At 48.6% G+C, this 14,521-nt stretch overlaps 2 protein-coding genes across 13 annotated transcripts in view; one reads left to right on the top strand and one right to left on the bottom strand.

Annotated features, from left to right (window-relative positions):
- Positions 1-4,213, top strand: part of MEF2A (myocyte enhancer factor 2A) — a 92,862-nt gene extending 88,649 nt beyond the window's left edge. For all 9 annotated transcript variants that reach the window (XM_055814626.1, XM_055814573.1, XM_055814587.1 and 6 more), the window contains one exon: positions 79-4,213. In XM_055814626.1, the coding sequence (XP_055670601.1) occupies positions 79-448 (370 nt within the window). In that variant the 3' untranslated portion in view covers positions 449-4,213. The remainder of the gene's footprint in view (positions 1-78) is intronic.
- An 88-nt stretch (positions 4,214-4,301) lies between these two features.
- On the bottom strand, positions 4,302-13,509 carry LYSMD4 (LysM domain containing 4). 4 transcript variants are annotated; one of them, XM_055814640.1, is made up of 4 exons: positions 13,454-13,509; positions 11,595-11,879; positions 7,175-7,523; positions 4,302-4,846 (listed from the first exon to the last, which is right to left on the bottom strand). In XM_055814640.1, exons 2-4 carry the CDS (start codon positions 11,862-11,864, stop codon positions 4,635-4,637), a joined length of 831 nt encoding a protein of 276 aa, XP_055670615.1. In that variant the 5' UTR covers positions 11,865-11,879; positions 13,454-13,509; the 3' UTR covers positions 4,302-4,634. The 4 variants fall into 4 exon arrangements, with proteins under 4 accessions (XP_055670615.1, XP_055670622.1, XP_005242518.3 ...); XM_055814647.1 differs by having other exon boundaries at positions 13,485-13,508; XM_005242461.4 differs by lacking the exon at positions 13,454-13,509 and adding an exon at positions 12,694-13,370.
- Positions 13,510-14,521: the final 1,012 nt, after the last annotated feature.

Below are 14,521 nucleotides of genomic sequence, written 5' to 3' on the forward strand. Positions count from 1 at the left end.
CCACAAAAATGTGAATTGTCACTTGCTTTTCCTTTTGTGTGTTTTCTTATTTCTGCCTTTTGGTTTTCTTTTTCCCAGTACTGGCAGCCAGCTATCTCAGGGTTCAAATTTATCCATTAATACCAACCAAAACATCAACATAAAATCTGAACCAATTTCACCTCCCCGGGACCGTGTAACTCCCTCTGGGTTCCCGCAGCAGCAGCCACAGCCGCAGCCACAGCCACCGCAGCAGCAGCAGCAGCAGCAGCAGCAGCAGTCGCGGCAGGAGATGGGTCGCTCTCCTGTTGACAGCCTCAGCAGCTCCAGCAGCTCCTATGATGGCAGCGACCGGGAAGACCCGCGGAGCGATTTCCATTCACCTGTCGTGCTGGGAAGGCCGCCGAATGCAGAAGATAGAGAGAGTCCGTCGGTAAAACGAATGAGGATGGACACGTGGGTGACATAAACTCGCAGTGTTGCCTCTCCAGTTTTGTGTTCTCAAAATGAACTGTCCTGACATATCTAAATTTATAAATAAGGACATAAGTATATTTATATGTATATACATACGTGCATATATATATCTTCACATGCATATATATGTGCTAGTGTGTGTAGCATACACAAAATCATCAGGCACTTATGACAAACTTCTTGTATAGCTGCAGATGTCCCATGGTAAAACGTAACAGAACAATCCTATAGGTATTGATCTAGTCTGGCACTTACCTGGACTTGTTGTTTTAATAATATAACCTGTTTTGCAAAGAAACGTTGTACCCGCATTATAATCCTACCACACTAGATTGCAGAAACCAAGAGGGCTCGCCTGTAGTAATGTCCCTGTGTGTTTTATTCAAGCTGTATGGTTACTTGTAGTTAAGAAATAATGCTTTGTAGCAGCAGAGCAGTAGAAAAGCAGGAAGAAGAAAGCAATACTGTACATAAAATGACCTTTATATTACCCAACCTGGCATGGGTCTCTATTGCAGAGGGTGCATGGAGAAGGGCTGATGCTATAAGAAATAAATAAAATAAAAAACCACAAAAACAAAAACCCTGTTTTGCACGTGCAAAAAAAAATAGTGTATTGGGTCAAAGAAGTGATTTTTTTAACGAGTGAAAGAGAGACATAGAGAACTCGCATGAAATATTCAGAAAATATTAGCCTAGAAAATAGAACGTTAACAAAATAAAATTAATATATTAAGTTATAATTGGAATATGTTTGACAAATTTGTTTTTACGTTCATACCTTTGAAAAATATAGAAACGGATTTTAGCTCATGTATATTTTATATTAAAGAAAACAATACCCTAATGAATTGAAGACTATATATAAAGTTATATACAGTACTTTTGAACACATTCTGCTATGAATTATTTATATAAGCCAAAGCTGTATGTTGTAGCTTTTTTGTAGAGTATAGTTTTATCTTATTTTGACTTTCTAGTTTTTGCTTTCAAAGATGAAAAGGAAAAACTTGCAGGCGGAACCTTGGGGGAAAAATAAGCCATGAACACTTATATGTAAATTTAAATTTGAGCCAAACTCTTTGTGTATATAGCATCCTAAATATATTATCACCTTTGGTGTAAGTACCTATGTATTGTACGTTCACCAGATTAAAAAGTATATTTTTGTGGATTGACGCCAACTTGAAAAAAGGCGAGGTCCTTATTAAGTAGAGTATTCACTGTTTAATATTTACTATTTTGTTAAATATACTGTACTTTCTTTGGATTTTAATTATTATTAATATTATTATCCAGATTTTTCAGAGGGTGTATAAAGGGGTCGTCCCCCTCACTGGTGGTGAATGTGTGCCGTTAAATTGTAATCTCTGTGCTGTATGGTTAAGCTTCATTATACATTTTATATATATGTATATAAATAGCAAAGTGGCAAAAAAAAAAAAAATCCGGTGTTAAGTTCATCCTGCATAAATATAAAAAATCTGTTACAACACATTTTAAGGCATCATTTTAAAGCTGCCTCTTCTGAGGAGGAAAAAAAAAAAAAAAAGTGGAAAAACTTGACCTAATTTCTCATGATAGGGAACCAACACATATCAGATGAGCACGGGAGGTTTTTTAAGTTGGTAAGTGGTTTGGGATAAAAGCCTGAGCCTCGGCCCTGCGTTTGCCGCTTCCGTCACAGGCAGCGAGGAACGCGGAGCCCCTTGTGCTGCCCGAGCAGGCTGGGGGACGGTTTGGTTGTGGACGCGGTTGGGTGGGTGATGTCCCTTGCGCAGTCTGGCTGTGTCCCAGCGAGGAGGAGGAGGAGGAGGAGGAAGGCAGTGGGGCAGCACCAGCTCCCCCCGTCGCTCCTAGGCCTGGCCCACGCCAGCCCCGTGCTGGGGCAGAAGGCGGGTGAGCAGCGGTGTCAGAGCCAGACGCGGAGCCGGCTCAGGCCAGCCCGGCGCGGTGGCCGGGGGCGCGGAGGGAGCGCTCTGGCCTGATCAGACTCCAGGCCCTTGCCCTGCCCTCTGCTCGCCCCACACACCGGCGGCGGGCGTTTGTGCTGGGGACTAAATTAACAGAGATGACTACAGCCGACTGCTGGTTCTAGTTCTGGGGGAAGAAACTACACTGCTCTTGTATTATCCAAAGTCCTTTAAAGTTATCCCTGGTATTTATTAAATTTTTGCTTGGGCTTTAATTTTTTTTTTAATTTAAAAATAACTATCACTTGATACTGTAACCAAGAAGTGTGAGAATTGGAAAGCCAAGGGGGGACGGCCCTCTGCTCAGCCCCTTGCTGCGCTGTGCGACTGAAGAACACACTTCAGTCCGTACCGCCAGCCCAGCCCCCTCGCCTGCTGTCACGGCGACTTTACAAGACACGCAGGTCCCGTTCCAGCCTCGCCCTCCATCTCCTGGGGGCAGTTCCTGGGTCACAGCCGCAGAGGGAAGGGCGACTCCTCCTCATGGCAACTCTATTCCCGCAGCGACCGAATTCACTTACCACCTCAGAGAACCTGTTCATGCTCTGAAAAGCTATGTGATTTTTTCATTATTTATGCACATATATGAACTTTGCTGTACATCTGAGTGGGAGTTCTGCATTCACATTTACTGTCTATTTTCTTGTGTGCCTTATAAGATGGCTTTGCTGACTGTATCTCAATAGTCTTTATTTCTATGCAGGTTTTTAAACAGTACTATTACTGTTTTCTTAAAGAAAAAAGCTACGTAAGGGTTAGAGTTTGTATTGAAATTGCACCGATGAGCTAAAAAAAACCGACCAACAAATAAATGATGGGTTCTTAAGAACTGCTCACGGGACTGTTCACGTTGCCCCAGACCCTCCAGCGGACTCGGCAGAACAAGCCTTTCCACAGCCCTGCGGCATCGGGGCCAGACTCATGCCGTTGAATAAATGGGAATCCTGATTTTTAATAACAAGCACCTAACTTTGGAACATACTTTTTTAGGAATTGTAAAAATGTTTTATAAAAATGAAATAATGACATAGCACAGGTATTTCAACAGGTAAAAAAATACTTTTTTAAATTAACAATACTGAATGAAGTTGCAAGTGGATCCAATCCTAGTCTGAACCCATTCAGGTCTGAATGATTTAAGATTTTTATCTCTGTTGTGACAAATCACCTCTCCATCTTCGAGCTCTCACTATAGTATTTAAAAATACACGTTATCAGGGATTCGTCAGAGACAAATGCTTTAGCCTTTCCTTTCACTTAAAGGACACTAATGCATCAGAAACTTGCGAATTACTGTGCGCACAAGAAATACATAGTAAATAAGGAACAAAATAACTCCTAACAATTGATCATGGGAAGAAGTTAAATTAGAATGTGAAAGAAAGACTTAACAAATGTAAACATTTAAATCTTAGTAGAAACTTTCTTCACTTTGCTGTGCAAGAGAACACTGCTTTGCTATATTTAAAATGGCTTTTTTAAAAGAGATTTATGTATTTGGTAAATGTTTGTAGTCAACAGTTCACAAAGAAGCTGTTCACGGTTTAATGATGATAAGCCGTTTGGCGGCACAAGCTGGACTTTGTTGCCATCCTTGAGACGAATCTTTTAAGAAAAAAATAAGTTAATCTCAATTTTTTTCCCTGAATGTGTTGTTTTTTCTTCAATATACAATAAATATTCTAGTGAACTTTTTATCAAATGGTTAAGAAAATGCTAGAGGTTGTTGTAAAATATTTGTATCCTGCATTCACTAAAGTAAAGATACTGGCTTTTACTGTGTACTCCAGCCTCTCTCGTATTTGCACGGCCCGTGTTCCTGTTGCGTTCGCCCATCTTTTGCCCCCTCGCCAGGTACCTGAAACACTCGTTGAGTTCCCTTGTGCAGTACCAGCTTTACGGTTCTTCTAACCAACACGGATTTGGGGGGCTCCATACACTGGCTCCGTTCCCGTTCTGAACCAACGCTCTGTAAGAACCTTACTACAGAACACTTCCAGGCATCTGCAGAACGCCCCGGGTAAATCCAGCGGGTCAGCTGAAGGCCAGACCTTCTCTGCCTGCCCCGCTCCACTGCCTTTGCTGCCACGGCTTCTGGTGCTTGCCGCAAGCGCTGCAGCAGGCCAGGCAGCGGGATGAGTGCAGGGACGCGGTGAGGTGGCTGAGGGCCCAGCGGCAGGGCCCCGCTCCCAGTGCCACTCTGCCTCAGAGGCCACAGCTCTGCGCTTTGAAACCGGCCACACTGAACCGGCGCTGCCCCCACGCGTACTGCGGGGCGCCGGAGCATCTTTCACCTGAGAAAAGTCCCTGCAGAGAAAGGTGTTCCCAGCTTCTGCTCCGTCTGGTGTGGGGTGGGCGTGCGGCAAGGCGCTCGGCTTTCCAGGGGAAGTGCTCAGCTGCGCGACAGCGGAGTCTCCCTGTGGTAACAAAAAAGCACAAGCCGGGGGTAGGTGGTGCTCCTAGTGCTTTTATTTAATTTTGCTTTATTTAAAAATGTCATAATGCCCCCCCCACCCCAAACAAAGATACATTTCCTTCATAGAAGAAAAATAGAAACTTTTGTTCAGTACAAGATACTTTAGAGACCTCGTTTACAAAATTAGGTTCCCCCAGGCTTTCCTGAGTACTATTTTTGATGGGTGCAGAAAACACAGGGTGTCATTACACCATCGCCTGGCTCTGGCTCCGCCTGCTTGGCCAGCTGTGCCTCATGTCCCTGGAGACACCTCAGTCCCTTTTTCCCTGTCCCATGCGGGTGCTCGTCCGCAGGCCAGGAGGTGGGCGCAGCTGTACGACAGGAGCTTGTGCCACAGCTCTCACCCTGCGCCACCTTCGCTCACAAAGCCACAAGCAACAAGACCCCCCAGAAACCAAACCAGCCCCTCCCAAATCCCGAGGCAGCACTGCCCTGGCCTCGCAAAAGGCGGCTCTGGCCAGGCTGCGGCCCCGCTGGTGGGGCAGGCCGGCTGCGTGGGGCAGGGCCCTGTGCTTCCTGTAGGCAGCGGGGACGCCAGTGTGTGTGGGGCAGAAGGGCCACTGCAGTGCGAGCGAGCGATGGCTTCAGCCACCTGCCCACGCGCTCTACCCTCAGCCTGGGGCGGATGGCAGCTGCCGGCTGAGCGGCAGCAGAGCCCCAGGCGCCCAGGAACGGGCCGGGGCCCTCACCACAATGGCATGCCGCTCTCAGCTGGCTGCTGTCGCCATTGGGCCTCACCCCGTCCCTGGCCGAGTTTCACACCACCACGCTCCCAAACGCCTTGGCAGGTGGCTCTAGGACAGCCATTACCTCTGCCCGCAGTCCCTGAATTAAATTTCAGAGGCAAATTCTTCTCTGCAGCAAAGCTCCCTCCCCCAGGCCTCAGCTTCTGCTCACTTCTAGCACGTAGCGTTGATTGACTCAGCCCAAACCACACGGGCCTCAGGCTGACCGACATCCCAGGACACCTCGAGCCACTGACGCATCACTGGACTTCCCTACGCAAACGTCAGCAGTTCACCAAAACGTTTAACGCTCTGCAGCCTCCCAGCCCCACCCTCTGAAGGATTCCTTCCTGGACCTTGCAATTAAACGCCATTTGGCAACACTCTCAGGTGAAGACAACAAACAAGGAAACTCAAGTCCATGACTGGAACCGAGTGTTTGAGATGCACCATTATGGATTATTATTACTTTTAAAAAAACCTTAACACCAGCTAGACCTCCCCCCAGCAAACGAGCCTTTCAGAGGCGCATACCACAGGCCGAACCCTACTCTCACCTCCTCCTCCAGTGCTCTCTGGCCACCCGTGGTCGCACTGACGTATTGGCCCTGGACAAGCAGCACCCTGGCGAAAGCACGATTCTGCACTGAGCTCTGCCTGCAGAGACACTGGATTTCGAGAGAAGTCTCTGAAGACTGCATCGAGGGGAAGAGGTCTGGGCTCACCCTTCACAGCGGTGGGCTTGAAGCACCCTAATAAACACAGCTTAAACACCTGCCCAAAAGGACGAAAAGGTGAGGTGCTGCCAGCATCCTCCTGCCGTGGCACACTTAGTGTGACACACTAGAAGTCACCGCCATCTTAGGCTTAAGTATGCCAAAACTGCCACAGTCTGAAAAAGATAAAAATGACAGTTTGGAGAAAAAGAAGAATCCCCGCTTCTACTCTAAGCATGAAGCATTTTCTCAAACCACCACCAGCCCCCAGCTTTCCCATCACATTAATACTGCACTCTTCATCTCAGCAGCAAAGGATCTGCTTCAGACAAGGCATAAATACCTGAAGCAATCAAGATGAGTGAATTGCTACAAAATACTTTCCCTCAACAAGAGTTCATGAATGTTAAGCCACCTGCCTGATGATATTTACAAGCAACAAAGCATCCTTATTTTTCTGTAAAAATCACCTCACCTCACTTTCAGTCAAGTTTGGGATTACAACATCAGCTACTTAAAAAAATAAAAATACTCTGTATTGTTATGCCCCTGAATGCACTCGAGTCAGTCACTGACGTACGGGCTTCAGTGCTGGGAGGACAGGCTGTTTGGCTGCTGCTCCCCTTTAGGATTTTTTTTCTACAGCTGAGCTTTGTGGTAATTTCCCTTCCAATCCATCTGTTGAAATATCTGAGGTTAGCATAGTGTTGGAGGTATGGGCCACCAGGCCTTGTGTTTTAAAATAGATGATATAAAATACTGGCAGGACAATTCCTATCAGGAGCATAATAAAAACTGCGTTCCACCACTGGATTCCACAGTCCGCACCATTACTGGTCTCCTGCTTCCCCAACTCAGGCGGCGGCCTCTCCAGCGCTTCCATGCAGTACTCTGTGTTTAGCTGGACCTCCGCCTGCACTGCGTCCTGAATGTTCTTGTCAATCCCCCTGAAGTAGTCGCTCAGGTGCCTGCCGTCAGCAGAGCTGCTCACACCGTCATCAGGCTCTGGCAAGTCCAAAACCGTCAGGCCGGTCTGGGAGGGCGCAGTTGGGAGCGGCTTTAGCTCTCTGCCGTTCTCCGTTAACAGCCCGTGGGGCTTCACGGGGATCTTGATGGACTTCAGTGCATACAAGTCCTGCTCCCGGATGAAGTTGTTGACGCGTTTGATATCTGCAACCTACAGAACCCAAAAAGGACACGAGTATTAGTGTAGGGCAACCCACTACCGAAGCAGGAAGGAGCTACAGAACTAGCGTTGCAAGCAGCCGTCAGGAAACAGAAGCAAGCCCTGGCTGCAAGTGGTTTAGTGTTTTGCAGAGACGTCCCGGCTGTTGCGGGGACCTTCCAGGTCCTGCAGGATAGAGACAGTCCCCTATTAAACCCGTCTATAACCTGCTCTAGCGCTCCCGTCTCTCTCATACGCTGTATTTTGCTTAGCACTGTTTTTCTTCCCTTTTGCTTTCTTTACCGTTCGCTCACCTACTTTCTAATCCAAGTTAAGGCAAGAAAAGCCTTCAGAACATGTTCCTTTTTAAAACAGTTTTCATACCTTGAATAACACTCAAGTGTTTAAGGTGAGAGGACAACACCAGTACAAGCAAGCAAAACCCTCCCCCCTGCTCAGAAAGTGATTTTGGAATGAACAGAGCTCTGTCTTCAGAGCACACTGCAGCCTGCAAAGCAAGATCACAGCCTGGAAGAGAGCAGGCGAGCATCTCTCCCACACAGGCATGAGCATCCCTCGCTCTTGTTCCCAAGCACCACCCCTCTCCTGCATGACAGCAGCTCCCCACAGCTCATTTCTCCACAGTTGGTACAGGCTCCTGCTGAAGGTAGCTTCAGGCAATAATCTCCGTGCATCTGTGATCATCTTTGGTGGTTCGTGTGGAGGGCTCCCATCTGTGACCGGTATTCCCACCCAGCTTGGGGATGCCAATAGCAGTAAGAGCAAGAAAGAACACACCATATGTACAGCATAAGTCACAAGGACAGCTGGTATTAAAGAAGAGACAGAGACAAGGCAGAGTTTCTCTGTTTAATGTTAAATGAAGAGAAGACAGCTTAATACAGTGTCCACTCACAACCACCTAATAAGTAAGTACATGAACTTCTCAGTTGCCCTGAATCCTCTGTCAAATAAAATGGACTGTCAGCATGTGCAAGGAGCTCTCCAAAGCATCCAAAGAGACATGGAAGAACCTCGAAGGAAAGGCTGGAGGACACAAACCAAAGAGAACAGCAAGACCCCAAACCAAAGAGAAAGGCAACATGAACAGGTTAACCACCTCTGACAGATCATACACAAGAGAGACAGAACGAGGACTGCACTTTTGCAGAAAGTTTTAATTTGTTCTTTTAGAAATCTAGTAAATTACTGTACAAACTGCATTCTCTGCACACTCACAAGCCTCAGGCTACCAATGAAACAGGGGAACTAAAAATAAGAAACCAAGAAAGCACTTCCTAAGCAAGCGTGTAAGTGCCATCAGCGCTAACACCGCTGATAGTTCAGGGCAAAGATCTCCTTTTAAAGGACAACACATGAATACACCAGAAGGGAGCCTGAACATCTCCCTCCCCATTGCCAACACGTGTTCAGGACTACTTGCAGGCTGCGCTGCTGCCAGGAGCAGGGCGGGGTGCCACCCCCCAGCAGCACAGAGGTGTCAAGGGAACAGCCATCCCTGCTGCCCTGCAGGGACTTCCTAGGGGAGAGAGGAGCTGCCTCTGGCATCAGATCTTCCAGCCCATACACGCTGACAGGGAACCACACATCGAGCTCATCTACCGTGCAGTCCCTGAAAGGTGGCAAGTCTGCCACATGGCAGCCAGAAAGCCAGACTCTGCTGAAAGGTAGAGATGAATGCCTGAATCTCACGCTTACTCTGCAAAGCTTGAGAAATCTGAAAATGGGACCTTTAACCAAGTTCCTAATCTGGTGCCCCTGAGGCAAAAGGAATCCTCAGTTGCCGGTTCAGACTCCTCACAGCTTGTCCCAGTGTAACGTCAGGACTTACACCCTGCAAAATAATTTAGTTATGAAATAACAATCTCACCCAAAGCCTCCTAACTGAGGTGGTGCTTCAATTTTTGGTTTTGTTCCAATGGAAACAAATTATCGGGATAGTAAATATCCCCTGCAGTGTCTCCAATGAAACATGGTAATGTTGTGCTAAGGCTCTAGAAACAGAAAGCGGAGCAGCACTCCCGCAGAAACAACAAACAAAGCTGATGGGAAGCATGCAAGCTGCACAAGCCATTTAGGCTTATTTTCTGTACCAATTTTTTTGGCTGCAGTGAGCTCCTCTTGTCCCAGCTAAGAACAATGCCAAAAGCAGGCCAGGACTATAAATGGTCAAGAGTAAAAATGATAATTTTGAAGTGCTTTGCATCTCTGCCAATTTATCTGTAGCGCACACAAAGCTGTTTGTTGCACTGTCTCAATACTCCCACCCTCAAGTCGACCCTGACCATTCCAAAACCAACAGCAAGTTCTTACTGATTTCAAGAGGCTCTTCCTGGATTTTTTTTAAACACAGTTGCATGTATTTGTGGCTACGAATCTTGTGCAAGCAAAATAACAATACATGAAAATTGATCAGTGCCAGTCTGTAAACAGACAAATACATGAATCTCCAATAAGGACTTCTGTACCCCTTCAATTTAACCAGAGCAGGTCAGAAATACCCCTTCTGGGAGAGAGGGAGGCAGCAGGACAGTTTTTTTCCTGTGGGAGGAGAACACTGACTACCTAGTCCTTCCCCATTAGTTTGCTTTCCCCACCAGACAAGGCCAGCTGCCTTGGGCAGGCCAGGCAGAGTAAATCCACCTGTACCTGCGAGGGCTGAAAGGCTCCAGGAGCCAGGCAGCAGAGAAGGCAGCTGAACAGCCACGGCTGGGACAGGCCCGAGTCCTCCTGAGTTACTGTACAGGGGGAACAGCAGGATTTTTCATGCCATAAACCAAAGGAGTTGTTTAGAATCTTCCTCCTTGGAGTTCACTGAACTGCTGGGATTCTGCATAAGTGGCAAGAACAACACAATTGCTGCAGCTTAGAGATGTGCATACAGTCACAACTATGAAGTCAACCGCTGCAGCCGAGTTCTCAGGCTTTGCTGGTGCCAATCAAGGCCTATTCAAGACCTACCAGACTTGCTTCTTCACACGCATCAGGCTTGTCAGCAGAACCTAGAAGGATTTCTTTTTTGTTTTGTTTTTGTTTCTAAGGGAATGGGAGGGGAGGAGAGGAATTGTCGCAATTCCTTTAAGCCCTCTTGCTTCAGCTGCACCACACAGCTGTTGTGTTGTTAAGCAAGACAGACTGCAATAGTATTGCAGCGGTTGAGCCAGTACTGTATCATTATCCCCATTCAGGTCACTGTCCAATTGTTTGCATCACGGAACTTTTTAATCACAGTCTAGCTTGCAGATAAAGGAGGCTCTAAAAATACAGCTTTAACTGCTAAACGACGGGGTACTTCTAATATTCAGATCAGGTAATTAAACTTTTCAACAGTTTTTCTATCAAGCACTCTGCTTTGGAACAAAGGGAACATATTTTGTACTATGTTCCAGCTCCAGAGAAAATTCACCGTGCACATGCGCTCCCTTCTGCCTGCAGACGGCTGAACCGCACATGCTTCTGGGTAGGACAGCAACAATGAAAACCCATACGCACGGACAGCACCTGGAGTCTGGGACCTGAACTTCAGCACCTCTTCTTCTCCAAGTCCACCTGTTAAGACTCGGGCCTTCCTTGCAATATGTAAACTCATACCTTTTGAGAAATAAATGAAAACAAACCAAAACCAAACCAGACCACACCAGAGTGACACTTCTTTGTATTGTTCAGCTTGTTTCAAAAACTGCATGCTCCTTGAGAGCAGGGCTCTGACCCTCACTTCTGTACTCAGCTTCTTAGTTTTTGCCCGCGCTTAAATAACCAAGTAGAAATCACAACTGCTACGCTGCACTTAGTCACTCAAATTAAGCAGGAAAGCAGGTCACACAGGGTGTGAGGTTGACAACACCTTCCTAAGCTGTCAGCTGAAGAAATCTTTTTGGGTTTTTTTTTTTTTATACCTTTCTCCAGCTCAGTTTTACCCAGATATTGACCATTCACGAAATACGTAGAGCAAACACTTGTCCGTGCCAAAAGTATTAGGAAACAGTGTGCCTTCCTTCTGGAAGCTAAGCTACACAGAAAACACCTCTGAAGTAATAAAACCCAACCAGAGACAGCTCTTACTTTACAACCATACTGCAAGGCTAGCTTGTTAAGATTATCATCCTCTGTAATCTCTCGTTCCAGAAGTACCACATCTCCAGCTCTGTCCTGAGAAGTGCTGCATCGCTGCTGCTCCTTGCCTCTTGGTCGCAATTCCATAACATTGAGTTCCTCCTCTGACTCTTCCGAATCAGACTGGCCATTGGGAAACACATACACCTGCCTGCCTGGGTAATTATGGATGGTGACAGGAGCCTGGAAGGATCTTGTCCGGCTCTCATTCAGCCTCATCTTTTATACCAGCACCTGGAAAAAAATCAGAAAACAAAACCCAAAAAATTTTGAATTTCCTTAATACCAGTGTTTATTTCTTAGCATGTAAGATTTGGGAGAATGGGCAAAAGCACAGTAGTTGCATGTGTGCGCACACACACAAAACTCTCCTTCTACCCAGACCTTCTCAGGGACATATCCAAAAGATGCCATTCTAACAGCAATGACAGAAATATTAAAAGGTTATGTACACAAACTTCAACAATGGGTATATTATTTTCAAACCTTTTTTTGTCTACCTGTGGACAAACCACTACATAACACTACTTTGCTATATATCTTAAATGCTACTTTCTGTAATTTCATAAAAAAAGGCAGCAGAGTCACTTGAGCAAAGTATCTTTAATTAGGGTAAAAAAAATCCATGGGACCGTATCAGCTCTCCTACCAATATGCATTAAAAACTGACCAAAATTGTCCTTTATATCATGATCCTTTCCAGAAGTACTTAATTTTCTACACTTTGAATCCACATTTTAATTTCAGGGAAATGTGCTTTTTTTTAAAAAAAAAAGAAAAGGACAGGTGAACCTACACTTAACTTCCACCTGAACAACTAGTCCACCTGAATGACTCTTGTACAAACGAGACCAGAACCTGCCCGAGCACTTTGTTCTAATTACTGCTAGACCTACAGCTGCAACTCATTTGGAATTTACTTCCCCCCCCCGGCCCTCCCCCCAGCCCCTTCAATCCTCAATTCCACAATCTGTTGTCAGGGTCAGGTATAGGTAAAAAACCACCACGTTGTCAGGGAACTCCATTGACCCTAGTATTCTCAACTTACCCATACAGGATTCTCATGGTGAAACCACTACCATTTTATGGCATCTCATTAGTACTGAGCACATCATCCCCACACTGCAGGCTCACAGCTGTGCTAGAAGAGCTTAAAATTTAAGACTAGTTTCTCCCTGGGCTGTCCGGTGGGACACCTCTGCCTTTGAAGCTGTAAGCCAGGCGGCCTCCTCAGAAGGTGCTCCCCTGACACACTGCCTGCTTCTCCCCAGGGAGGGCCACTTTTCTCCAGCCCGGCTCTGGCCACCCCTACCCTAGCACCCTGGGGTCAGCCAGGCGGGGTGAGGGCCTGGCTCCTGCCCCGCACCGAACCGGGTGCCAGCAACCACAGGGCGGCCCGGGCCCGCCCCCCCCCCGCTTCGGCAGGGCAGACGGGCACCCCGGCTGCGGGCTCGGGGGCCTCCTCAGGCCGCGGCCCGCCCGGAGCCTCACTCGGCCTCCGGGGGTCGGCCCGTCGCTCGCATCAACCCCGTGCCAGGGCGCCGCTCCCCCCAGCGCCTCACGCACCCGCCGCCCCCCTCAGCGCCTCAGGCACCCGGCGTCCAGCTCCCCTCAGCGCCTCAGGGGGGACCCCGCTCCCCTCTGCGCCTCAGGCACCCGGGGACCCCGCTCCCCTCAGCGTCCCAGGAACACGGGACCCGGTCCACGGTGAGTGGGCCCTGCCCCTCGCCCCTCAGACCCCGCGCCCCCAGGAGCGGCCGAGGCCTGTCCCCCGTGGCGGGCCCCGTCCCCGGCCCCCCTGCACTGACCCGCCGCTCGCCGGCCATCGGCCACACGCACCAACCTAACCCCGACTCTCCCCCAGCTCTCCTCCCATTGGCTAGAAGTGGCGAAAGGCGGGATCCTCAGCGCCGTCTGACCAATGGGCGGCGGCCAAGAGCGGTGGAGCGAGGTTGGTTGAGAGGTCAGCGCTGGAAGGCGTCGCGGGAGGGCGGGCCCCACTTAAAGGGCCCGCGCCCCCGGCCCGGGCGAGGCCTGTGCCCGGAGCACGCGCAGGGGCGGGCTGGCGGCGTGCACCCGGTAACATTCGTTGTACTCACCGTGACAACGTACATTGTACTGACTATAGGTACAGTTACAACAGAACTTCAGTTACTGCATTGCCAATATACCGATCACACACAGACGTAGATCCCTTCTCCCGCAACCCTGGCCCCGTTCCGGAGGAGCGAGCGCTGCCGGGGGGCTGCGGGGTCGCTGTGGGCCCCGGCCTGCACCCCTGGGCAGCGCAGGCCCCGCGCTGGCCGCTCCCCATGAAGGGCACTCCCCACTGGTATGTTTTCCATGGCCCATGCTGACTCATGGCTTATGTTTAAAGATCAAGCACGGGGCGATGTCTAACGAGTTCCGCATGCGAAGCTGCACGGGCTGGGGGCGGAGGGGAGAGATCGCCCATCGCCGGCTGCAGGCGTTAGCCAGACACCGCTGCCCAAGGGCTGGCGTGACGGTCTCGTGCGAGGGACGGCCCTGGGTTCGGTCGGAGGCATGAAGGGCTCTTGGCTCTGAAGGAGATGGACAAACCTACTTTTCAGTTAAATTAAAGCCAAGTGCCGTTTCCAGCTACGCCTTTGCCTTCCCTTGCGCAGCACAGGTGCTGCCGACAGGGAAGGCAAGAGGAGACAGTATTTCCCTCCAGCTCTTGCCACTGCTAGGTTAGATGCAACATCAGTTGACACGTCACATGTCAAGAGGAAGGAAGGCTCCCCAAGCATCGACATTATATTTTTTTCAGCAACAGCCATTACTTCCTCACGGCTCACTTGCCCACACATCTTTGTGGGGCTGAGTGGTTTCGGCCGGGCTGGAAGGGTGGTGGG

Source organism: Falco peregrinus, chromosome 1 (genome assembly GCF_023634155.1).
Source record: "Falco peregrinus isolate bFalPer1 chromosome 1, bFalPer1.pri, whole genome shotgun sequence".
Taxonomy (NCBI): domain Eukaryota; kingdom Metazoa; phylum Chordata; class Aves; order Falconiformes; family Falconidae; genus Falco; species Falco peregrinus.

What these genes read in the sequence shown, in the direction of transcription:
- LYSMD4 (XM_055814640.1), bottom strand. Translation starts at nt 11,864, where the DNA reads ATGAGGCTGAATGAGAGCCGGACAAGATCCTTCCAGGCTCCTGTCACC. An exon ending in CCTTGCAGTATGGTTGTAAA is followed by an intron (nt 7,524 to 11,594) that starts GTAAGAGCTGTC and finishes TGGGTTCTGTAG; the next exon opens with GTTGCAGATATCAAACGCGT. An exon ending in GAAGCAGGAGACCAGTAATG is followed by an intron (nt 4,847 to 7,174) that starts GTGCGGACTGTG and finishes TTGTTACCACAG; the next exon opens with GGAGACTCCGCTGTCGCGCA.